Source organism: Gastrolobium bilobum, unplaced genomic scaffold (genome assembly GCF_033153095.1).
Source record: "Gastrolobium bilobum isolate Gb01-03AN ecotype WA unplaced genomic scaffold, APGP_CSIRO_Gbil_v1 utg2368, whole genome shotgun sequence".
NCBI lineage: Eukaryota > Viridiplantae > Streptophyta > Magnoliopsida > Fabales > Fabaceae > Gastrolobium > Gastrolobium bilobum.
In genome coordinates this window covers 182795-208723 of record NW_026898232.1, presented here as the reverse complement: position 1 = coordinate 208723, position 25929 = coordinate 182795, and the positions used below count along the sequence as shown (strand labels likewise).

General features: G+C 35.7%; 4 protein-coding genes and 1 pseudogene across 4 annotated transcripts; 1 reads left to right on the top strand and 4 right to left on the bottom strand.

Moving 5' to 3' along the window:
* Positions 1–1959: 1959 nt before the first annotated feature.
* LOC133314081 (probable glutathione S-transferase) lies at positions 1960–3355 on the bottom strand. The gene is made up of 2 exons (XM_061515521.1): positions 2926–3355; positions 1960–2627 (listed from the first exon to the last, which is right to left on the bottom strand). Exons 1-2 carry the CDS (start codon positions 3244–3246, stop codon positions 2286–2288), a joined length of 663 nt encoding a protein of 220 aa, XP_061371505.1. The 5' UTR covers positions 3247–3355; the 3' UTR covers positions 1960–2285.
* An 849-nt stretch (positions 3356–4204) lies between these two features.
* On the bottom strand, positions 4205–12497 carry LOC133314078 (FT-interacting protein 3-like). Its single transcript, XM_061515517.1, has 2 exons — positions 12474–12497; positions 4205–6505 (listed from the first exon to the last, which is right to left on the bottom strand). The coding sequence occupies exons 1-2, from the start codon at positions 12495–12497 to the stop codon at positions 4205–4207; spliced, it is 2325 nt and encodes a 774-aa protein (XP_061371501.1).
* LOC133314073 (probable rRNA-processing protein EBP2 homolog) lies at positions 8247–9339 on the top strand. The gene is made up of 2 exons (XM_061515513.1): positions 8247–8698; positions 8928–9339. Exons 1-2 carry the CDS (start codon positions 8247–8249, stop codon positions 9337–9339), a joined length of 864 nt encoding a protein of 287 aa, XP_061371497.1.
* Positions 12498–12873: 376 nt separating the features above from the next.
* On the bottom strand, positions 12874–14669 carry LOC133314094 (putative inactive cysteine synthase 2; annotated as a pseudogene).
* Positions 14670–15296: 627 nt separating this feature from the next.
* LOC133314061 (glutathione S-transferase 3-like) lies at positions 15297–17286 on the bottom strand. The gene is made up of 2 exons (XM_061515497.1): positions 16857–17286; positions 15297–15880 (listed from the first exon to the last, which is right to left on the bottom strand). The coding sequence occupies exons 1-2, from the start codon at positions 17172–17174 to the stop codon at positions 15536–15538; spliced, it is 663 nt and encodes a 220-aa protein (XP_061371481.1). The 5' UTR covers positions 17175–17286; the 3' UTR covers positions 15297–15535.
* Positions 17287–25929: the final 8643 nt, after the last annotated feature.

Here is a 25929-nt window from a genome sequence, read left to right as displayed (position 1 = left end):
ATGCGTGGTGTTGCTTTTTTAGTTCCAACTATTAGATTCGTTGGATTATGATTATCATTTTATTGAGTTTAATATAAATATTTGGAGTATCTTATGTTTCTTTGCAAAATTGAGGGCTATTATAAGTTTAGCTTCATTTTTTTATTAAATTATTAAATATTAAATATAATATACAATACATAAAAAAATATTATTTAATAACAAAACGTGTCCTAACGTGTCGAAATCTAATATTTTTTAGAATTAGTGTCAGAGTGTCGTGTCATCGTGTCATGTTCCGTATCGGTATCGGTGCTACATAGATTTTAACCATGTTTCTGCCTGTTATTAATTCTGACCCTTTGGTTGTAATATGAAATATGTGAGATGCATATGAAAGTAAAATGTTCTCTGCGAGGAAATAGGTGTAGCTACTTTTGTTAGACCCTTTTCTTCCAAGATTTGAGAGTAGTTGAGCTACTTTCCCTGTTTGAAAGTTCTGTTCTTTTGCCTTTTTTATTGTTCCTCTGCCTACCATTTTTCAGAGACTAGACAGTAAGTAGCCCTTTCCTTTTCTCATTCTTACATTTTATAATTTAATTGAGAGGGTTAATTCTCAACTCAATCTCTAGTAGTCATAGATATATGAAATTGGAAGTAAGCTTTGGACAACAAAAGGAGAAGAACAAGTAGCTGCCGATAAGGACTTCATAGATGCCATCAATCTGTTGGAGGAACATCTAGGAGACAAGACTTATATTGGAGGAAACAAGTTTGGTTTTGTTGATGTAGCAATTGTTCCATTCTACACTTGGTTTAAAGTCTATGAAACCTTTGGCAACTTCAAGACAGAGAATGAATGCCCAAAGTTTTTTTGCTTGGGTTTAGGTGCCTACAGTCAGTCATACATTCATGTTAAAATCATCATGCACTGTTTTAACGAAGCGCTTTGTTTTTCATTATTATTATTATTATTATTATTATTTTCCTCCTCATATATTTAGCCAGTTATGTAGTCATTTGCTGGCTCAATTGAATCTTGGATGCATAATACAAGAGAAAATTGATTTCATGGCTGGCTTATATGATATTTGGGAAGCAGGAAAAGAGTTACTCTTTGAAAACCAAACACAAGAAGCAATGGTTGTGGTGGCAAAAGCCCTATAATCTTTGAAAAAGCAGAAGCTTAGGTGGAATCCAATCAGGTAGTGATACCTCCAGGCCAACAAGCAGCCTGGAACCACACTTCAATAAGTCTGAATTTGGTTTCTAATTCTCAACTCTCTATCACCTAGTCTTTGTGATATTGTTTGTAGTTCTGTATTTGGCTAACTACATTGACAAAAATGTACTTCTCTGGCGATTCAATGTTATGATTGTGATTATTTCTGTTCTTCTATCTATATCAATTATCCTTTAGTTTGAAAAAATGTCAAATTTTTTAATGAACTTCAACAATGAAACAGATATATGAGATTGCCTTGAGGTTTTGGAAAACTGAAGGAGAAGAGATGCCAAAAAAGAATTGTTGGAAGAAGAGCTGGGAGACAGGCCTTATTTTGGTGGAGACAAATTTGGCCTTGTGGATGTGGCACCTTTTCCTTTGTTCTATTGGTTTAATGCTTATAGTTTCTCTGGCAATTTCATCAATGAAGCTTAGTACCCTAATATCATTGCTTGGGCCAAGAGGTGCACTGAAAAAGTGTGTCTGTCCAAGTCTTTCCCTGAGGAGCATAGGCTCAAAACGTTCTATAGAAGAGAAAGGTCGACTCTCAGTAGATTAGAGGCTATTGTCTTATTACTTGTCAGCTCTATCTTTTGAATAATGGCATAATAAAATGGCTCTTAGGTGGTACCCTTGATTTTGCTACTTTATTTCTCTTAATGTATATTTGAAACCCGGTGCAACCTATCCTTTTATTTCGATCTAGTTGTATCTTGATGTCATATAAATCACGATATTGGTTTGAAAGTATAAGATTATATAAAACCATATTATAGGCATAACAAGAAGTATATTGGACAAGAAAGCTATGTGCACAAAGCCACAAAGGCTATGAAGTCTTCATGTTGGAAATTTACAAGTCGTGAAGCCACAACAGGAATTTGTGTGATAAAAAACACGACGCTTACAAGGCTAGAACCATGTAGTTAATTCTTGTTGTTCACAAGCCTCAGTGTCCAATGGTAATTGTTAGCACTAACCCAAACTATATGTGATCAATATGATATCATGCAAATGCACTTGTGACTCGCTTAACTGATGCAAATACGCTGTGCTTAGAAACATGCGTTTTCTATGCCCTTTAGTCCATAAATTTCTTCTTGTAATCCAAAACAGACTCATAAACCTCCTTCTCATCTGCCAGTGTTTTAGATACACTCTCCTTCTTCGTGCATCTCTGAGCCCATGAGATAAGTTTTGGACACTCTGCCTCCACTTTGAAGTTGCCAAAGGTCTCGTACGTATAAAACCAGCAATAGAAAGGGATGAGAGCAATATCAACAAACCCAAAGGTGTCACCCCCAAAATAAGGCATGTCTCCAAGAACCTCCTCCAATTGCTTTAAGCTCTCTAGGAAGCCTTTCTTTGCCACCTCTTGTTCATCTCCCTTTGAAGTCCATATTCTCCTTGAATCATGATACACCTGCGTTTGTTATCACATGAGTTGTTATTAATAACTTTCTAGGACATAGATATTGTAAAATTTTTCATTTTATCACTAAGTCCTTGAATCAACTAGGTTGTTTCAGCTTAATCAATAATTTTGAATTCAAGTCCCTAGAAATACAATTATATTAAAACTTGACACGAAGAGCTTTGCCGTCCATGTGATCCTATCCGGCTTATAAAGACTACTCAAGTTATCGATGAACCGATAGATAATATTAAAAAAAATAAAAATCCAAAAGTTTGGCAACAGAAATTGACAGTTTAACATGTACCTTGCGGTCTACAAAATCAGCCCAGAACCTGGCTTGTGCTCTTTGATAGGGATCAGTGGGAAGCAATGGAGCACTGTTCTTCCAAACCATATCAATATACTCAACAATTATGAGGGACTCACAGATGGGTCTCCCATGATGTATGAGAACTGGGATCTTCTTGTGAATTGAGTTCATTTCCAGAAGCAAAGGGCTCTTGTTGGTAAGATCTTGGTCCATGTACTCATATTCAATTCTTTTCTCTGCCAAAGCTATCATAGCTCTCATCCCAAACATACTGAACCCTGAACCCAACAAAACCACCTTGGTCTCATCCCCCATTTGACTGAGACAGCAATTGAACTCAGAAAGTGAAGTGAACAAAAGAGTATATAAAACACACTTTTGCTCTGGTCTAGTTGAAGAGAAATAATTGCTAAGGGATATTTGCGTTAATCAAGTGATGAAATATTTGAAAGAACCACACACCACACAAAGTTAAAGTTAAATAGTCACCCCGAAAAAAGTTAGACGTGTTTGGATAAACTTGAAAAATACAAGTATTTTACGATATATTTTCTTTTTTAAGGATATTTTTAAAAAACTAGCCTGTCTAACTTTTTATATGAGCACCACAATAGCTCTTCTTTTCAATTTTTTTTTTTTTTAAAATTTAACTAATTACATAAAAAAATTTAATTAAAAAGAATTAAAAAAAATAAAAAGTAATATTTGTAATGGATTTTGTTTATCAGATATGACTAGTGGCATGCAGCAAATAGACTAGTTTTAAGTTTTTTTTTTTTTTTTTTTTTTTTGAACTTTTAGAATACAATAATCCTTTACAGGGGTGGTAAAATATCATGACGCATAGGTCGAACCGTGACCGACACGTCAAAAAATGTACCGTGTGGACTTGTGGATTCGAATGATCGTATCCGAGTTTGAGTTTTGACATGAATTAGTGATGTATCGTGTTATGAGTTGATCCGACCCATATATCAACCAGATATTTTTTATAATTCATATTATAAAATTCTATTCGTATAGTGTCAATCCGTGGATATTTGGGGTTAATTTCTAGTTTTTTTGATATCTTTTATTTTTCTTAAAATATCAATTTTTTTCTTATCGTGTCGTATTGGTCAGTGACTTCCAATGGGTCATGTTCGAATTCAAATTTCAATAAAGTTCAGTATAATTGATAGATAATTGGGTCCTTCTGCATTTAAAACAAAATGCAGAAGAAACCAAACAGATTCTTAACCAAAGAAAAGCAATAAAATGAAGACAAATAAACTCATAGCATGCAATCTGATTTTGCAGGCATCCTTCTGAGGAAGTTTTGGGGAAGTGCAGGCATATCAAAGCGAAGCCTTGGAGGTCTTGACATATAAGTGACCCAAATGAACATTATATAGCGAAAAGGAATGAGATAAGTCACAATGATAGCAACCAAACAGAAAATCACAAACAAAGCTGTTGCTCTTGGATCCCTCCAACTAAGTAGGGATTGCACCCTCTCTCCTTGAGTTGCCAAGTCACCCATAACTGATATTAACCTCCCTGATATGCCTCTTAATCTATCATATCTCTTCTTCAGATTATCACCACTAACTTTAGATGGAAAGGGATCAAACTCTTCTTCAAGTTCTTCAATAGTGGCTGTATCAGCCTGAGACAATTTCATATCCATGTGGGAAGGATATCTTGGCCTTGTTCTGTAGTTCCAAATCCCAACAATGAGAAGGAATAAAAAATTTAATGGTAGAATCCATCTTGGACAGAAAATGAAAAACACTAAGATGAAGTAACTAATCATTGTAATAACTGAATTCTTCCAACCACGTATCATGTCAACTTGTTTAGCAACAAAAAATAAACCATTCAGAAGACTCATGATCCTGTAATATTGAGCTTTTCCTCTCCTTATACTCCATACATTTGCACTCACATCTAGCATATAATCCACAACCTCTTTACTAAGTGGTGGTTCAGCCCTTTTGAACCTCAATGTGGTGATTGCAGCAGCTTGGTTCCTTAAACTTTCTAGCTGAAAAATATTCAATGGGCATATATAGTGCATTCTTGGGAGCAAAGGTTGTGCGTAAGTTTGCAAAACATTCAACAAAGATGGACAAGAAAATCTCACAGCCAATTGAATTTCTCCCATCTTCTTGGCACCTTCAGCATGCAAGTTTATAAGTGGATAAGAGTGAGTGTAAATCCTATCATTTTCAAGTGTGGATAGCCGAATTCGTACCTTACCAATTCTCTTGTCCACTGCTCCTTCAGCATTTTCCCCTCCTTGTAAGTGTCCATTATCAAACACCACAATTGTAAGAACAGTGCAAGGATCAAATACTTCCCAATTATACTGCTCATTCCACTTTGGAGAAAGACTATCAACAATAGTCCTTGTCCTCACCCACTTGGAACCATACTTAGCTACACAATAAGCATCAGTGCGATTTTCCTTCTTCATTGCAGGGAGCCCCATAGCATTCAGAATGCCTAATTCCAGAAAACCAATACTGAGTTTGCACAATTCCTTAGATGCTGGCCTGAGATCACTACTGTAGTGAGTGGCCTCATCAAGAACATGATAGCCTCCATCCAAACAGATCCTCATATGAAGTCTACTAGCAAATTTAACCTCCTCTTCACCCTCACATTCCTTGGGCTTGTGAAGGTCGTACCATAAACAACTAGGTGGAGTAGCATCTATTCTCTTCTCAACATTCTTTAAAGGAATCACACAACTTCCCAAGCTTTCATGCTTGTTGGAATTCCCCTGCCCCTGCTCAATGCTCAAAAACAAGAATTCATCAAAGGGTTCTGCTACAACAAACATCAAATCCTCATTCCACATGGGGTTTGTATTAGTTCTAATGGAACGACTTCTCAAAGCCATGTTCCCTATAACAGCTTGGACAAAGATTTCTGAGTTACTACTACTCTTGTTTTTGAGCAACAAATCCTGGGCTTGAATCACATTAACTCTAAGATACCAATCTCTAGGAGAAATATATACCTTAGAACGAGTGTAAGTAATGTTTTCACCACAAGCTGCGGCAGCATCTGAATGCCAAGCATCAGGAAAAGCCTCATCTGCTTGAGTTCCAATCCAAACAGCTACCATCAACTCTCTTTGAAGAGTCATTCCTTTTTGATCCACAAGCTTGTACCATTGTGGAGCCAATGGGCTATCAGGAGGAACCCTTTTAGGAGTATCAGAAATTGTGAATATAACACGACCCATGAATTTACCAGAGTCAGCAACAACATTGTCCTTCACCACAATTTCCAAAACTGGTTCCTGAATCCTCTCCTTGGCAAAAGCAAAAACTTGGTTATTCCATTCTGGGTTTGAGGTTTTCTCCATGCACCGGGTTGTTCCCATGAAGGTTCCAACCTTCACTTCCACATAAGGGTTACAAGTATGAGTGCCTCCTCCATTTTTTGTCAAGTCTTTGGCCTTCACCACCTTCACAAACAGAAATTGCATTTGTTCAACGAGGTCAAATGTAGTGGGAAGCCCATTACCTTTGATCATTCTTCCAGCATTGATGTTTGGAGTTGTTTCCTTCAGAGTGAAATCCTCTTTTTCCTTCTTTTGGTTTGCCATTGTTTACGCTGCAAAAAGTTAACACAAAATATACAAGTCCAAGTCCAAAGTCAAATCACAGAAAAACATTGAAAAAAAATGTTGAATCAAGAAAAACTCAAGAAGAACTCAAGACTTATATTTCCCACCTTGAACTTTGAAATATGTTCCCAAAACTTCGGAAGAGAGAACTCAACTATATGAGAATGAAGGTAGAACGATTTAGTTTTGGTGAGGGAGACAAAAACACTATTGTCAGTTTTCATATATAGGAGGACATTAACTGTTTTTTTTTTTTTTTTTTTTTTAAATTATTTAAGAGACATAATCGAAAGCAATCAATGTAGTCATCATGATCAATACCGTTATTTTCGTAAGAAATGTACAATTAATTTTATTAAATTATTATGATATTTGAGGATATAACAATTTGGTTTGATTCTTTCTTTTATTATATTGTTGGTTCGAATTTTGAAAAATCGTTAAACTCGATCAGTTTTTAGTTTTAAGAGACATAACTGAAAGCAATCAATGTGGTGATCATGATTTATAACAGTATAATATGTTCCGTATCATACCGTTACTTTGGTAATAAATATACATTCATTTTTATTAAATTATTTTGATTTTTGAGGATAAGGGGTGACAATTCAAGTCAATACGACACGATACGAATACACTCAACCAATGTTATTAAAATCGGTCCGGTCATTGACCTAGTCAGTGGCGGAAGCACGTATATGCACATGTGCGCAACTACGGACATAAAATTTTCCATTTTTTTTTTTAGGTTCTTGTTTATTTTTTGATTCAATATTTATATTAAGAGTAAATACTCTTTTAAGTCCCTAACAAAAAATACAGTCCTCACTTTAATCCTTTGTAAAAAAAATTAGTCTCGAGTTCCCTGAGTAATTCAAAGAGGATCAATTTAATTAAAATCGTAGTCCCTCACAAATTCAAAAAAGATTCACATTAGTTCCTCAAAAAGACTAAAATGGGTCCACTTTGATATTCATAGTTACCAGGTGACTAATTTTTTTTTTTTATAATGGACGAAATTGGGGATCAAATTTTTTGTTAAGGACCAAAAATAATATTTATTTTTATATTAGTTAGCAACGTAGCAACGTATAGAGATGATTAAAACAACGTAGCACGCACATTGATTAGAGAGAAAACTTATTCTTCCTCCCCTATCACGTACTCATTCTTATGTTCTCTTTATCCTTTGTTTCTTTTTTCATTTTTATAAAAAAAGAAGATTGATTGCAAGTCTGACATTAGTTAATCTCTAGAGACGAGGTATATGATTTTATTTCTTGCCTTATGTATAGATAGTATTGACTTTTTTATTCACCACTATAAAATAGTAGAATGATGATGTAAGGATGTACTGGAGTGTATTCTCATAATTATTTTGGAGGATTGGTAAGATTTAGGGGGGCAAATGATTGGTTAAATTATTGTCTGAAAAAAAATAAAATTCGAAGACATGTATAATTTTTTTTTCCCGGCTGCACCACTGTTTCAAGTTATGATTCTGCTTTGGATGGAATGCCTGCTCCCCCACCTTTTTGTTGAGGAGTTTTTGTCCCTTAATTGTTTGTTAATGAAGTTCTGTTTAGCCCACAAAAGACAGAAAGAAAGTGATAGTTGTAACTTGTAAATGCTAGACTTCACTGTTTTTGGTCTAAAATGAACTCATTTTTTTTTAAATATTTGTATAGGCTGAATGGAGGCACCTTTGGTAAATGATGATACAATGGTTGACAGTGAAGCTGAAGATGTAAGAGGGGAAATGTCACCTTCTGACTCAGAATCTGAAGAAGATGTTAAATTAGCTGAACCGTCTAAGAATGCGGTATATAACAGAGATGCTCTATTAGATAAACTTGGAGACATTAGCTGGCCAGAGAATGTGCAATGGATACACAAACTCTCCGTTGATATTGATCAAGAGCAAGAAGTAGATGTCAATGATGACTTGGCGCGGGAGCTTGCGTTTTACACGCAGGCATTTGAGAAACTTCAGTCAATGGGTCTCCCTTTTCTGAAGCCTGCAGACTATTATGCAGAAATGGTGAAGACAGATAACCACATGGTAAAGGTGAAAGGTCGGCTATTAGCAGAGAAGCTGAAGATGGAAGAGGCTGAAGAGAGAAGAAAGGTCCTAAGAGATTGGAGTTGAGATATATAGTCCCACGTTGGTTGTATGTGCAACTAATGTGAGGTTTATAAGGCCTTGGACACTCCCACCCTTCGAGCTAGCTTTTGGGGTGGTGATCTCAAGGTTCTTAGCTGATGGTATCAGAGTCTCGTCGTCCCCACCTAGGCTGAGTGGAGGTTATAAGGTCTTGGGCACTCACACCCTTTGAGCTAGCTTTTGGGATAGTGTATCCTAAAGTTCTTTATAATTGGCCAAAGAGATTAAGGCCCAGAAATTGAAAGAAAGGGCTAAGCAGAAAAAGGAGGATATCGAATCTGTTAAGAAATGGAGGAAGCAGAGGCAACAAAGTGGGTTTGCTGACAGCGCCAATGATGCAGATATTGGTTTGGACTTTGAGGATGGAAAAGTATTCGAAAGGTCAAAGATGAAAAGGCCAGGAGTGTCACCAGGCGATCGGTCAGGAGGGAAGGCAAAGCAAGCCTTTGGGAAAGGAAAGAAACAGAAGAAAAGAGATGTTAAGAATTCCAAATTTGGTTTTGGAGGCAAGAAGGGATTGAAGAAGCAGAATACAGCTGACACCACTTACGATTTTAGTGGTTTCAAAAAAGGCGCTGCCGAAGGAAATAAGAAGAGAGAGGTAAAATACAATCTTCTTTGATTTGTTTTGTGAGGAAGCAATGTCATGGAATGTGCCAATGGTGGTGGTATCCTGGGAATTTTCATATAATCTCTCAGTTCTATTGACTTATGGTAACTTGATAAGCTTTATCGACCATTATCAATTCTTATATATCTACTCCAACGCTCTTTTAAATGATCTATTACTTTATGCTGTTCATCGCTAACAGGTATATGCTCTAGCTCTTTTGAGTACAAGACTGTTTAATGTAGGCATATATCTGGAGTACTCTTTTGTTAATTTATTTTATTTTTTCAATTTCTTGTACTTCTTTTATCTGAATATACTAAAATCGGTGTGCATCCATTAATGGCTGATTTCTTTCAAAGCAAGCAGCTTAGCAGTTTCTATGGCTTCTTCACTTCATATCTGGAGTTCATAAACCTTGTTGTTCTTAGCAGAATACCTTTTATTAGTAGCATACGGAGCAAACATTGTGTATATTGTATTCATGTAGAGCCTTGTAAGTCTTAGCCCGTAATAGGTAAGTTTGTATAAGACTAAGATAATGCCTAGGATTATAGCCCACAAGTAAGACCCTGATTTGTGATTCTTTGTGTACAAATGCACAAGTCTGGGAGGATTTTCTCGCAAGCCAGTGATATTTCTCCTATCTTTTTTAGAATTTGGTATCTACACACAGATGCAAGTGACAACCACACAAGTATATCTATGAAGAACTTTCTGTTGTCAAATCTATTCTCCAAATTGTGCATTACATCAAGCCTATTAATAGGCAAAACAAAAACGGAAAGTACTAATGAAAAGACTCTACTAATGAAGAGACTCATTACAAGGCTAATCAAGAGTCTCATAAACCCTCATAACATCACTAACAACTCTAAACTCATTAATGTCCATTAACACAAACCTAAAGACATGACTCTTCACCAGAAAACTCTTCACATTTCTATTTTCTATTTTCATCTCATTAAAATTTAACCCAACAAAACTCCCCCTTAAATTTTAATTCTTTTTTTTTTAATTTTCCACCAGTTGATTTTTTTTCGCGCTGTTTCCATGTTGTACCCCTTTCTTCAAATTTTTTTTTTTTGTTCGGCGGTTCCTTCATTGGTGGAAGATAGACAGTCTTGATTTTTTCTCTGTCGACCTCATCCTCCGATATATTTCCACATCCATTCTTACACGTATGATCATCACACAAGTCATCATACTGATCAGTATCTGTATCACTATAACGTCTCATTAGTTTTACAACACCTATGCCAATTTTAATACTTTCAGATTCAACATGTGCTACATTAATAGCACGTTGGGCCTCATCAACCACAATAACCCCATCACTCATTGAGGACCATTGATTCCCATCATCAAGCAAATAACTCAACGCATCATTTTCTGATTCCGCCCCACGATATTCTTTTGGTTTACACTTGAGCCAAAATGATTCCGCCATAAAAGTAACTCTAGGCTCCTCATTGCCGGGTTCCCTATCCACAATCACACCTAAATAACTCAACGCATCATTTTCTGATTCCTCCCCACGATCTTCTTTTGGTTTACGCTTGAGCCAAAATGATTCCGCCATAAAAGTAACTCTAGGCTCCTAATCGCCGGGTTCTCTATCCACAATCACACCTTCCATTTTTCCGCTCTCAGTTTCTTCATCGCCGGGTTCTTCTTCAACAAGTCCAGCTTCCACGCGCCTCATCGATAGAATCTCAGACCACCGTCCTCCAGGGAAATGGTCTCTTTTCACTGGTGTCGACATCTTCCACTTCCACCATAAATTCAATGCAGTCTCCGACTTCTGACTTCCAACCCGAACCGCGCCTATGTCGGTCTCCGACATCAACCTCATCACGCAGGGGTCGAGCTCTTCTCCAAAACATGAACTCGGTGATTTAGCTGGGATCTCCCCCATCCCGGTTATCAACACGGAACTCAGATTCGCGGTCTCCTCCAAGTCGGTCTCCATCAAGCACCTCGGCTTCTCAATCTCCTTTCCGATTTTCGACTCTGTCTCCAGACACTCAGGTTCCACGAAGTCTTCTACCTCGACAATGGACTCGTCGTTCCCGTCCTTCTCCGCTTCGATCTCGACTCTCTCGTTCTCCTCATATTCCATCTCGGCTCCTTCGTTCTCCTCCTCTTCTATCTCGGCTCCCTTGGTCGCAGTCATCTCCATCGTCTTCTTCTCCGAGTCGTCTCTTACGCGCTCCGACACGTCAATCTCCTTCGCGGATGCGTTGCCGTTGGCAACCTCGGATTCCGCCATCTCGGTCTCTTCTTCATCCGCATCATTCTCCTCATCTTCATCATCATCATTGAAGATTTCATCTTCTTCATTAATCAGATCAAAACGTCCAGGCAAGTATTTTGTTATGAAGGCCATTAGAAAATCCTTCCACATATTATTAAAGTCGCGGTAGTTCCATGTTCGGAACCATTTGATTGCGCTTCCTCTGAATCTACTCAAAGCTTCATGCCATTTGTCCTCTTCAAATTTTTTTTTCTCTCCGAAAATATTCTTTCAGACGGAGTAAGAAGACCAATGCTTCATCTTTATCTCCATAAAAGAGTGGCACTTCCATCTCGTTCTTTTCCTCCATAGCCCAAGCTCTGATACCAATTTGTTAGAATTTGGTATCTACACACAGATGCAAGTGACAACCACACAAGTATGTCTATGAAGAACTTTCTGTTGTTGTCAAATCTATTCTCCAAATTGTGCATTACATCAAGCCTATTAATAGGCAAAACAAAAAACGGAAAGTACTAATGAAAAGACTCTACTAATGAAGAGACTCATTACAAGGCTAATCAAGAGTCTCATAAACCCTCATAACATCACTAACAACTCTAAACTCATTAATGTCCACTAACACAAACCTAAAGACATGACTCTTCACCAGAAAACTCTTCACATTTCTATTTTCTATTTTCTATTTTTATCTCATTAAAATTTAACCCAACAATCTTTTGAAGTTCTAAAAGGTTTTTTTTACATTTTTAAAGAATCATAGATTCAGAATTAATGTTCCTCACTGAAATAATTGGTTATACTTGCCCCGTTGTCCAGATATGTAATGTAACCCAATTGTATAACACATGCCAAGAAGGACCAGAGTACAGAAAATGGGAAAACAAACTTTTGACGGACATGGTTGCTGCATTTGTCACATGGGCAGACATGTAACATTTAACAAAATAGTTCAATAGTCAGTGAGAAAGGGGAGAAAAAATGAAGAGCCGTATTCAGTATAATTTATTTTGTTTAGAATTTGTATATGCCATCTAAGTGAAAAACTCTTTTTTAACAATTCAACTGCGAATAATATTTAGCAGCTAGATTAGGAGTAAAGTCAGTAATCCACAAGAGGACTCAGTCCAACGTTGAAGATGAATAGCCATGTACTTTGAATATTCTTGTAGTTCAAGAAAAAGTACTAGTTTGCCTTTTATTTTCTAATTTTCTACACAAAGAAATAGCTATAGAAGACCAAAAAGAATCATGACATATACATAATAGTAAAATCACCTGGCTGTCCTCTAATCAGGACATAAACCTAGGGTGAAAAAGAGCAACAGAAACCTTAAGTTAGCTTAAATTTTAAGAAAACTTGGTTTCCCTCATTCTCTCTTTTAGCCTAGAAAGCATGCATGGTAAACATTTAAACCTTGTTCTCGGGGTTTCTCTCCTTGACCCGTTATTGTACCCCCAGTTCCTATCCCTGCAACCAAAGCATCAACTTTCACTCCCCAGTCTCTCCAAATCTCAGGGCCAGTGGTCTCATAAGGATGACCATTGTCAATGACAAAATAATAGGCTCAATTATGAAAATATGAATATAAAAGATACCTTTGGATTTGCAGAATTATCAATCTAACTCCCTGGAATCTTGGTAATTATCTCCTCGGCCTTCTGAAGCACCCCATTGGTTCCTTTGGCAGGGTCTGTCAGATACACATCAGCTCCAAGAACAATTTTTCTCTTAAGACTCACAGAAGCTGGCATAGCCACTATAACTTTATAGCCCTTCAATGCTGCTATGAATGCCAATCCAATTCCGGTGTTGCCACTTGTAGCCTCAACAACAACACTCTCCTCATCCATTATTCAAAAAGATTAAACTTGTTTAGATCATACATTCAACAATATGGAATACATAATAAGTGCCTGAAGAGCGTGCTCAACTTCAATATTTATGAGCAACTAATAATGGCAAATCCGAACAAGCATGCACATTGGCTATGATGTAATGAAATGGAATTTGAATAAGATTTGTTGAAATAAAATGTGTAAACTTTAAATGACTAACCTTTCCAGGTGTAATGAGGCCTTATGCTAAATGCTAACCTGGGTACAAAGAAGAAGATTATCATTACAAATTCTCAAGACAGCTCTAGTTTGTTAAATAAAGGAATTTCATGCTTATCTTTGATACTGGAGCAGGGTTGCAAGGAGTCTAGCTTAGCAGCTATGCGCATCCACAATGTTGTTCAGGTATGCCATTGGGGTATTGCCTATTAACTGCATAAGAAAAAGGGAAGATAACTGTTAATTTTTGTTAAAGAGACAAAAATTACTGCAAGCATGGTAGAATAGCTAAAATGCTGAAGGTAGAAATAGGATTAAAAAAGTGACTGGCAAAATATATTACCTCAATGGCGTCTTTCTTGATTGCACACTGTTGCTCAATGCTACTTACTCTTGAAGGAACTCTAGATAAGAAAATAATTGAACATTTAAGTAGGTGCAGAATAAGAATGACTAGCACTGCCGGATTGGTTCCTTATACAGTTTATAAACAAAATCTTTCATAAAACAAAGGTTTGGTTGTTGGATTCCTCTTGGATTTAAAAGTAAAGTACTTTTAGTTTCATAATCAAGGTCCACCAATTCCTCTCATAATCGTTATAAAACCATAGGAGAATAAGTTATTCAAAACAAAAATATAGAGGTTTTTTTTAACTTTTCCCTTTAATTAAACATATTTATAATTATGTATACTAATTAAGTAAATAAAATAATTGAAAATATAATTATATACTAATATATGTAAATTTATTAAGATGACACTAATTAAAAATTAGAAGTTGATGTTAATTATAGAATATATATCAATTTAGTCTCATTTTTAAATAGAGGTGGCAAAGTGGGCGGCTCGCCCTGCCCCACCCCACTCCGTCCCGCCATCAACCCGTCAAAAAATCAGTCAGCTCGCCTTACCCCGTTTTCGAAAGTGGGCTGAAAAATTCAGCCCGTCCCGCCTCGTTTGGCGGGTTGGCCCGTTAGTCCAAGCCTATTTTACACTGACCCACCTCGGTCTGTTTATGTCCGCCATCAACCCGTCAAAAAATGAGCCCGCCCCACTTCATTTAGCGGGCGGGGCGGGTTGGCCCGCAGAGCCGAGCCCGTTTTGCTGCCTCTATTTTTAAACCTCCTATAAAGGATATATAACAAGAAGATATTTTCATTTGAGACAAAACCAAAACCACATCCTGGACTCAAATGGTCAAAGTTTGGAAGTATATAAGAATATTTGCTATTATATCCAAGCATCAATGTTTAGAGCAAAATTATAATTCTCTTAAGTAGTATCTTCACACAATTGCCATATTGGATCCTTAATTTGTTTGTTTGCCTCAAGAAATCCTTTCATTTCGAAATAAGTACTTTACTCAAAGGTCACAAGTCACAACCTGATCATAGACCTTCTCATTAAAAACACTTTTGGAGATTATATGTTAAAATCTTTAACACATTGCATTGGTCATGGTTTCTGTTTGTAATTGTAGGGTTAAGCATTTGAAGACTTCTGCATTGTGGCATCAACGGTAATGTTAATTTTCTGTATTCTGTGGTGCCTCATTAGCAATTTTGACTACAAAAACTGTCTTTCCCCATAAACCAAAACTTTGACACACCCACCAAATTAACCAACGCATAAATTCCTTAAGCATGCTTAATCTTACACACGTTTTATATTTGGACAACATCAAACATCTAACATAAACTTTTTATTAATCATGAGTGCACAACTTTAACCAAACATAACAATATTCATCCCTCATCAGCTCCAAATATTGTAGACACAGTCAAGTATCTTGCAAACCGGCCATAAGTAACCCAAACCTAGCAAACATAAGATAAAATTACACAAGACCTTCAATATTGCAAATGTTTAATGGTTTGTTTCAAACAGTCCCTTTATTCCACTCCGAGTGCTTTCTGCATGGCCAAAACATGATTATACACCCTCTTTTCATCAGGAAGAGTTTTTGACACAGTCTCTCTCTGCATGCATCTCTTGACCCAAGCCATCAGATTAGGACACTCTGCTTCCATTTTGAAGTTGCCAAACGTCTCAAAAGTATAAAACCAACTATAGAAAGGGATCAGACCAAGATCAAGAAACCCAAAAGTGTCACCCCCATAAAAAGGTTTGTCACCAAGTGTCTCCTCAAGTAGCTTAAAGATTGAGATCAATTCCTTCTTCCATGCCTCATGCTCTTCCCCTTTTGAAAGCCACATTTTCCTCCAAGTGTCATATATCTGCATTGAAGATTATTGGTATTAAAATCAGAGATTAGCGTACAGAAAATCAAAACCTAATACTCTTCCCACCAAATTATAAAAATTACCAAAAATCAATGATATATTCCATTAACACTGTTTTTTTCTTTTAGATAGGTAAATATTAACAAGGATGAAGTGCACATATTTTAATCCAAAACTTGAGAATGTGTAATAGCAGAGATAAGATTACAGAGCTTCAATCTTCAAATTTTGAATTGAACCCACCAAATTTGTGTTGGGCCATTCACCAATGTCATAGTGTTACCTTTTTCACGAAATAGCAATTTAAGAAGGTCAATGATGAAGCATCTTTTACCATTCTTGGAGAATACTTTCTATAGGAATTGATATGCATAATTAAAATATTATATTTTTTTATTATTAATATCTATTGTATTAATTTTTTCTTTGTGTTAAATAAGAGGGCTATGATAGATGAGAACTAGTGAGAGGATGTATGCTGAAGTTTTGAGTATAGAAATAAACCTAACTGTTGTTATTATTGGGATAAAAAACAAATACACACAAACCCTAAGCAACCACATTTATTCATGGATTCAAGTCCAAATTACTAAATAAAATAAAATAAGATAAGGTCCACAATAATACCAGACCATTAGCTTTCTTCGCATCGTGCAAACAAGAATTGTTATTTGAATACGAAGTATTAGCTATATCCGTTTTGAAATTTCTCTTACTAAACTTTTATCTTTCCCCCAGAGATATCTTGATTTTGGGTGAAACATACTAAATTTTGATCTTTCCCCAGGGATATCTTGATTTTGGGTGAAACATGTCAATTGTGAACATATGATCTTATTTATCTTTTGTGTTATCATATCTATATTACTTTTAATGCAAGAATTAATCAAGTGATTTTTTCACGAATAGGAATAAAAGTTCTGATGAAAATTTTTTGGAAATCACATCACTAACAAACAAAAGCAGTTACCTTTTTGTCAATGTAATCAACCCAGAATCTGGCATGAGCTCTCTGGAAAGGGTCAGAGGGCATGATTGGAGCTTTGTGATTCCAAACCTCATCTATGTACTGAACAATAATAGCAGATTCACATATGGGTTTTCCATTATGAATGAGAACTGGTACTTTCTTGTGAATTGGGTTCATCTGAGAAAGAAAAGGGCTCTTTCCAATTAGAAGATTCTCTTCCTTGTACTCATACTTAACACCCTTTTCAGCCAATGCAATCCTAACCCTCATCCCAAACATGCTGGCCCATGTATCCAACAAAACAACCTCGTCACCCATTGTTGTTGCAGAGGATCACCAAAGTCAAAGTTAAGTTATGAACAAGACAGAACTGAACTCAAGATGCTCCAAGGTAACAGTCCAGTTGGTAGAGACAACCTTTTAAGGTTCTCATGTCTCACATCACACCACTTTGAAAAATGTCACTAATTCATTGGTACATCGATCAATCGTCAGCAATTAAAATTGTCTTTTTTTCTTTAATATTGTTGATGATAAGTCAATCATGGGAAATATCTATTGTGCAGCAGTTGCACAATACACTTCATGTGACTAACCAATCAAAATAGACTAAGAAGCTGTGTTGTTGGTACGGAAAAAGAAAAAAAATATTTTTTAATTCACTTGTCATTTTCTTAAATGCAGATGTATACATGATTGCCGTGTAGAAGATGATCTCCAGCGCATAGGCTGATAATCAACCTTCTTTATATTACGTCATTGTGAAGATATTTTTTGCAAATCTTATTTATCCATTTTATATAATAATTTTAAATTCCTATTTTTGTGAAATAAACGTTCTCTTTTATTTTTATGGAAGAATATTTTCTCTTGTTGCAAGAAAAATCTATTCCCCTATTGCAAATGGGTGATGACGGGCCTACGGTTTAGATTATATTAGGTTAAACTTGACTTATTATAAATAGTCAAATATAAGGTCTAGACTTTTAAAAAAATCTATTTAGAAAGAAAGTTATTGACTTTTTTATATATGTCGAGCCCATAAACCTATAGGTCGGCCTATATCATATTATTTATATTAAATAAAATTATTATTTTAATTATTGAATGTTTAATAGACTTAAACAAACTAATAGGTTTAGGTCAATTCTTTTATTTTTAAAATACAGATCATGCCAAACTTGTAATCTGGTCCTACATTAGCCAATCATAAGAGCTTTTACACAGGCTTGGCCTATTTTAGTCAAAGTCTAATCTAGTCTAACCTTTTTATACCCCTAAATGTCATCACTTCTTGTGCAACAAAAGAAGTGTAAAACCCTATTTTTATTTGAGAAAAATATTTACCTTTTTAAAGGATAGTTACTTTAGTTAAAACTGTCATTTTTTATTTAATATTTAAATTATAAAAAAACTGTCACTTTCTCAGTTGTAATTTTTGTTTCTCATAATTTTATTTTCTTTAAAAAAACAAACACTAATCCCATTTTATTTTGTGTTAAGTTTTTTTACTTTTATTTTGAGTCCCCCCAGTGGCGGAGCAACGTTGTAGCCAGCAGTTTCCTTGGTATTGGCTTATTTAGCCACGTTCATTTAACTACACTTGAAACGTAGCAAATCCTGTTTAAATTTTTTTGAAAATTAGCTATGTTTTGTTCGTAGCCACATAACTGTAGCTATTTTGGCACTAGCTGATTTTTTTGGCACTTGCTAACATGTTGCTGGCTCCGCCACTGCCCCTCTCTCTTTATAACCCCTCAATTCCTCTCCCTAAACCTTAAACGTAATGTCAACACCCCACACCTTCCATTCAGTTCCCTTTCATTTTAGGGTAATTATAGGCTTATGCCACAGGTGATTGCTTTCTCCTGATCCCCTCACATCTACCAATATGTATTTTTATTTTGTTTTTGTTTTTTTGATTTTAAAGGTTGGCTCCACTTAAATTTGTCTCAGCTGTAGACAAATTTGTTTTACTGTCGCTGAAAAAAAGTAACACCCTTCATTTTATTAATAAACTACCGCCCCCTTAATTTCCTCTCTCAAACAAGAAGTAAGACTTCCAAACTTAGTAAGACCATCCCATTTCATTTATTAATGCTAAATTGAAATTTCTAATTTATTTTATTATGTATGTCAATTATTTTGAAAAGAATAGAACTGAAGTTGAAGTGTTGGGTATAAATATATATTATTTGTTTTAAATAATATATTTGTTTTGGATGCTGGCCTATGGGTTGGTATTTATAGGCCATTTATGGGATCATTTTCATGTTTCCCAAGGTTAAATTTTTAGACCTTTGCATGTTGGAGTTACGTATCTCACGTACAATGATGAGGACACTAGGCAAAATGGTTGGCTCTTTTTCATCGATTGAGAATATTTTCCGACCTATATATAGCCTATTCACTCATTGAATGGTATCATGCATTCATTATAATGATGAGTTGTTGCTTTGTCAAAATATAAAGTCAACGTACTCATAACACCATTCCCCTTCTCTCAGTCATCCTAGAGATATACATAGTGACTCTCACATATATAGAGCTTTGTTTCATATCATTATCTCTAAGAGTAATGTACCGTTAGAATCTATAAGCCCACTATGTTCCCTTCAGGGATAAGAGTCACTGTATGAGTCATACCTCTAGCACAGGTAGATACCAAGCTAGGAAGTATTATCCCAAGTATGAATACTAACAAGCAATAATAGGGGGTACGTGTGTGTGTGACTTAAGGATTATAGGCAAAATAACGATATATAAGATGCCCCTCCTTGTCCCAGGGGGAGGTATTTATAGGGGAATGAGATATATGCTCTGCGTGGGTTGGTGTTGGGGGTCAACCCTCCTTGGGATCTGTTAGGGGTGTAGGGGCGGACCGAGGGGGGTGCTAGGGTAGGCGACCGCCCCCCTCAAAATTTGAAGAATTTTTTTAATATAAGTATAATACAAATTTTTTTATTTTTTCTCTCTATTAATGTGAAGTAGTTTTCTCCCACCGAAAATAGTTTCTAGAGTTTCTTTATACTCTAAGGTTTATTTAAGATTACATCACAGTGTTGGGAGTATCAGTGACCACCAATAGAGCTACATGGTTTCTCTTAGTTCAAATTCTTTTAGCTACATGGCTCTTGTTTGTTGACACAGACCTGGTGATAACAATTAGCATATGAAATTAACATTAAATTATGGAGAAAGATCTGTTTACAATTTTTTTTACAAATTACACTAAGTATGACCAGTCATACACTTTTGATTAAAGTATGATGGTCAGACACAATATAGTTTGTAAGAGTTTCTAAACGAAAAGTTTGTAAATATAACATTCCCCGTAAATTATATTTAAACCTCGACTTGAAACTACCAGTTTCAACTTTTATTATGCTTAGATGTTAGCACAAATCTTCACATCCATGAATAAAAATAAGAAGTCCGAGAGCTTTATGAAAGAATGAATCTTATTCTTTCGATCCCTCTCCTTTTCTGATGATTCGTGACAAAGAAGGAAGTGAGGGGCATCAAGATTTTGGTAATTGTGCTTCTTGGCAATCTGTCTCTTCTGATTTATCTTTGGCTTTTTTTTTCTTGTTGGGCTAATAGTGAGTAAATAGAAAAAGAGGTTAAGAAATGAGAGGGGTCTGCTTTGAATTATCTATTTAGATTATAGTAATTAGTATATATTTTTTGTGTAATCTAAACCTTTGCTCTCTTCTCTTTTTCTTTGTTTTCTTTGCATAAAAAATGTTCATTTTAGGGATTGAAAATGTGTATTTTTTTTCAAATTGATAGTAAGATTTTTCCGTGACATCTTCCGCCTCTCTCTGTCTCCTTCTTTCTCTTTATAATAAGTTAAAAGAGGTATTTATGAGTTATGTTCCCTGGATTGGTATTTCGGTCTCCCACATATTGTGATTGAAGAGAGGAACAAATATTTAATTTTTTCGTATTTTGACCTCTCATATATAATGTTTGAAGAGAGAAACAAATGTTTAATTTTAGCCCCCCCACAAAAAAAATTCCTTGGTCCGCCACTGTAGGGGTGGCTGACTGGTAAGTGTCAAGGACACTATGTTTTTAATGTTAAAAATAATTCAAATAATAATTAAAATAATTAAAAATATATTATTAATTAAATAAAATATTAAAAGATAGTAAATTGCCAACAAATAGATAAAATTCTAATCTTTGTTGTTGTTTCAGGTTGTTTCAGACTAGAATAACAAATTACTAACCTGATCAGGATGAGATTGCAGTTGGCATCGGCTGAATATCAAGACAAATACGAAATTAAATAAATATAAAAATATTCGATCAAGTTCGCTTTACTTATCGCTTGAGCGAGCAAGTAAGTGAGCAGCACAATTAAGCTCGCTCCATTGCTCGCTTCAGCAAGCAAGTGAGCGAAGAGGAGAAAAGTGCTCGCTGAGCAGCTCGCTTCAGCGAGCTCCTTAGCGAGCGGGCCCAAAAATTGAAGGCCCAGTTTTTAGCCTATAAATACAAAGTGACGAAGCCTTCAACAGGGACGATTCAGAAAATGAAAGAAATGTGAACTCAAAGACGAAGGCAGAAGGCATAAGCGGAGGAGAAATTCTGGAGAGGGATTCCAGAGGAGGAGAAGGAGATTGAAGCTTCATCACTGATCATCAACCAAGTTTTTTCATGAACCCCTTTTATCTTTCAACATCTTTTTATTCTGAATTTATGAACATCCTAGGCTAAATTTATTTATGTAGTTAGGATCATGGATCCAATGTGAATCCTATTTGTGGTTTAATTTAGTTTCTTTAATACATTATTTCAGTATTTGTGTTTTAACTTGCATGAATTTCTATATCCTTGTATGAATTGATCACTCTTATAGGGATATGAGGGTTAGGGCTCGCAATAGATATATTGAGATTTTAATCCTGACTGGGGTAAAATACCAATTCTTGTATGACCTAGACATAGGTTTGCTTGAGTTGTAGACTTCATAATTCATCGCGTTTAATGCTTATTCTAAGAGGGATTACTAAGACATTAGGATTCTAATTAGAGTAAAGGGTTAAAGTCACTAAGACATTAGGATTTAACCAACTAATTTTAGAAGATGAATTGTCTGAAATACCTGAGGTAAATTATTATTGAAATTAATTTAAAATACTCTAGGAAGATCTAAGGTGAAATAATTCCTATCTGCAGCTTTTTTTTTTTGATAGCAATGACACTTGAAACGATCGGTATACTTACCGTAATCGCAACACTGACACTGTTATGATAGCAGTGATACAGCCCCTGCATCGACGATGTCAACGTATAACGCTGGGGGTTACCATTTATGGCATTTGGGGTGGTCTCCCAGGGGAGTAGAATCCCAAGATGAGACATTTTGGTGTCTCACCTAGGGGGTGCAGTCGCCTTGGGGGCAAGATGGATGAGGGGTTGGTAGAGCTGACGTGGAGGAAGGAAAAAAGCTTGGGCTCAGGTTATTGAGCTGTATAGAATTGGGTCATCCGGAACAAGCGCCATCTCAACGAGATACTTTACCCATCAAGGTGTACATACCTAAGCTCATCACACTAACAGTTCATTTATGCAATCTATGGAAACGGTAAACTCTAATTTTCATTTCTTTATTTGCAAAGCTAAAACACTTACCTGAAAATCAAGATTTGACTATATCTTTTAGTGAAAATGGTTTAAACCAGGAGAACTCAACAATCCATAGCTCCTACCTCGAGCGTTACATACAAATCCTCTATAAAGATTTTTTTTCATTTGTTCATGCTCCAAGAGTTGTAGATGTTGTTTTTCAACCTACTACTCAAGTTGTTATTCTCATTGTTGGACCGATCTGTTGCTTTGGATAAAGTCACTTAGCGATGAATGATGATATACGAGGGAGATTCAGTACCTCAATCAATTAGCTCATCAGAACGCCCAACAACACCCTTTGTATGAAGTTCAACCTGAGAGTATAGGTCCCTCACAACCTCCTTACCAACAAACAGTCATAGTGAAGTGAGCAATAGTCCGTACATATTCATTTCCAAAATATATAGAGTTTGATGCATATGGATACAAATGAGGCTTTTTGACTGAAACAATGCAAAATAAAATAAATATATCGCCATTTAATTCTTTTGGCAAACTATTTATCCGTTTAATGCAAGTGAAACGCGCATAAGGAGTGTGTGCATTTAAGTCGCACATCACATTTATTGCGACTTCAGCAAGTGCATCGATCGTAAAAGTAATAAAATATACTAAGTACGAGATCGTTACCACAAGGATTAGAAATTCAATCACTAATTCACTATTTACGTTTTATTTGGACAATCAATCACGGAAGTTGTATGGAAATCAAACTTAATAACAAAGCAAGCAAGTAAACCAAATAAAGACACAAGAAAACAAAAGTTGAGTTTTTTACAATTAAGAACACATAGTTAGGGTTTAGATTTCCCCCAATTTCTCTTTTATATTATGAATTAAAACCCTTAATTAATTGCCCTTAATATATTGCCAATCGATTTTCCTAAATTAATTAAAACTCAATCCCTTGACATTCTAATTCTTTATGATCTTGAAAGAACCCTAGTTCCCCGACTATTCCTAAAAAAAATAAGCATTAAGCATAAGAATCATATGATTGCATAATTAGCCTTTGTCTATTCCTAGAATCAAAAGGATTATGATGAATTTATTATGTAAGGTTCATGTACCAACATCCTTATTGTCATACAATCACCCAAAATTATTCTACAAGGAGCAAACTCATGGAAAACATTAAAAGGAGATAAATTCATTCAATATAAATGGGAATATTACATTAAATATTCAATTCATAATCATAAAGGTTCAATTGAGTTTCATCTAGCCCTAATTACAAAGAACTCTAGCCTAGCATAATGGAATCAAAAATACAAAAAAGAAATAGTAAGGTTTCCCTAAACTCTAATGGTGTGATGACGCAATGAATCTTCAAATTTTCCAGCGTATTCTTGAATCCAACCCATCTTCGGTGCTCCAAAGCATGAAGAACACGATTCTATGACAAAAACCAGACTTCATCCATCAAGAGTTGTGTTTTTCCTCTGAAAAATCCCTTTTATAAGGTGTAGGATTCGTGCCTTAAGTTAATTCCATGTGATGGGCCTTAATTGGATTGTAACAGACTGCAGAACCTTATGAGCGTGCTAAAGTGCTCTCTTCAGGTATTAAAATTGCTTCTAGAACATGCTTGAGGACTTCTTTGATCTTCAATCTTGTGCTTTTAGTCATTTGAGTTCATCCTTTCTCCAATTTAACTCAATTTACCTTCAAAACAAGCAATGATCATTCAAGTTAGTTCATAATTCAACATTCATGCTTTTAACCAATTTACCTTAAGTTCTCATGCTTTTGACTAGATAATACATGTAATTTTAATCTTAAAACATGACAAACTAGAGGTTTATCAAACAATTTCCAGATTAGAATATTGTTTTCCCCAGCAATCAATTAAAACAAAACTATAGGAAAGGAGACGATTCATGTGCTCAATGAATTTTCAACAGAAAAATCAATCAGTATAAAAAACTACGGAGTATTTAGAGTTAATATAGAAAGATAATTAGGCACCAAATCAAGCAAGCATTTACAATCCACCAGTCATAGAATTGTAACAAGAATTCTCAAGATAAAGAATAGGGAAATTAAACCAAGACACCCCCTCACTTGAATTTTCAATTCAATCATTCTTCACTGAATCAATACTACCATAGGCTTCGTTATATTCCCACTCTCCACAGTCTCAGTGGTATAAATAGTAGATAAAAGAGGTTTTTGATTAAGGCTATAATGTGGCATGGCTCAAAGGAAAGGAAATAAATTGGGAAAAAATGGCTCTAGATTATAAGTCAGATGTAGAAGGGAATGAACATCATTGTATAAGCATATCTTTTTCTTCTCTCCCAACTCTTTCTATTTTTCACTTTTCACACATTTTATTCATGAAAGATATTATTTTTCAGTAAACAAACTCTTTTTCAATTTTTTAATGTGTTTCTTTCTTTTTCATTTTTTTCTCTTTCATTTTTCTATGTAGATATTTGTTCTTTCTTTTTCTTTTAACCACATCATGTTCCCTTGACTTTTTTTCTTTTTCCACTTTTTATCTCCTATACTTCAGTAACTCAATTATGATAATTATACTCAATTCCATACTCTAAATATGAAATCTAATCTAACTCGGGTGAGGATGTGTATGTGGAGCGGATATTCATAATTATGGATAATAAAGAACAAATAGGCCAAGACTCAAAGGGTTTAATCAAAGGAATTAACAAGGCGCATCTTTGAAGACAACAAAAGTTCAACACAATTGCAAGCCATAATAGAAGATTCTTTTGAAGCACTCAAGCATCGCCAACCAGACAATTCATACACGATGACAGCAAATAAACAACTCATGAAGGACGAAATAATACCGATTGGTTACATTGTATCCTGCCTGGAACACTGCACACTACGGGTAACCGGCCTAAGCTACCATACATCTTGGCACCCTTGCTTTGCAAAGCTACCTAGCTGGGGGCTTCTGTTCTGGATACCCACTTAGGCCTAGCATGATTGGGCCCCATATCACTAAGCCCACAGTCTAGAACCTTCTAGAGGGCACCAATGGCAAGCCATAGAGGCTCACCACTGGGACATCTCCTTATCCCTGAACTGCTGCCCCTGTACACTGATAGTGGGCAACATGTCTTGATGGGACAACTCAAGGGGCTGACCAACGGTCTCTCCTATGCTAGAGAATACTCTCCTTTCTAAATACCCCTCTCATACATGGAGAGAGCAGGACCTTCTCCACCTTCTACCTATGTTGTTACTCTGCCTATTGGTAGAGCCATCCTTGCCACACTCCCACCCCCTTATGCACCAGGGGAAGTTTCACTAGTGCCTTGGTCTCTACCATTGCCACTATGGACACCTCTTATATCAACATACTTCACTTTCCATGGGACATATTTATGTACACCAACAGTACAAGTTCCTTACGTAGTTTATAACCAACCCTGTATCAAAGTCTTTCAGAAAACATAAGTTT

Excerpts from the sequence above, each read along its gene's own strand:
- LOC133314078 (XM_061515517.1), bottom strand. The coding sequence starts at position 12,497 with ATGCAGCAACCATGTCCGTCAAAA. Across the intron at positions 6,506-12,473 it reads AGCAACCATGTCCGTCAAAA|GATTTCACTCTGAAGGAAAC; the intron begins GTTTGTTTTCCC and ends AAGGAAAAAGAG.
- LOC133314081 (XM_061515521.1), bottom strand. The coding sequence starts at position 3,246 with ATGGGGGATGAGACCAAGGTGGTTTTGTTGGGTTCAGGGTTCAGTATG. Across the intron at positions 2,628-2,925 it reads CTGATTTTGTAGACCGCAAG|GTGTATCATGATTCAAGGAG; the intron begins GTACATGTTAAA and ends TAACAAACGCAG.
- LOC133314061 (XM_061515497.1), bottom strand. The coding sequence starts at position 17,174 with ATGGGTGACGAGGTTGTTTTGTTGGATACATGGGCCAGCATGTTTGGG. Across the intron at positions 15,881-16,856 it reads TTGATTACATTGACAAAAAG|ATATATGACACTTGGAGGAA; the intron begins GTAACTGCTTTT and ends TCTTCAATGCAG.
- LOC133314073 (XM_061515513.1), top strand. The coding sequence starts at position 8,247 with ATGGAGGCACCTTTGGTAAATGATGATACAATGGTTGACAGTGAAGCT. Across the intron at positions 8,699-8,927 it reads AAGGTCCTAAGAGATTGGAG|ATTGGCCAAAGAGATTAAGG; the intron begins TTGAGATATATA and ends AAGTTCTTTATA.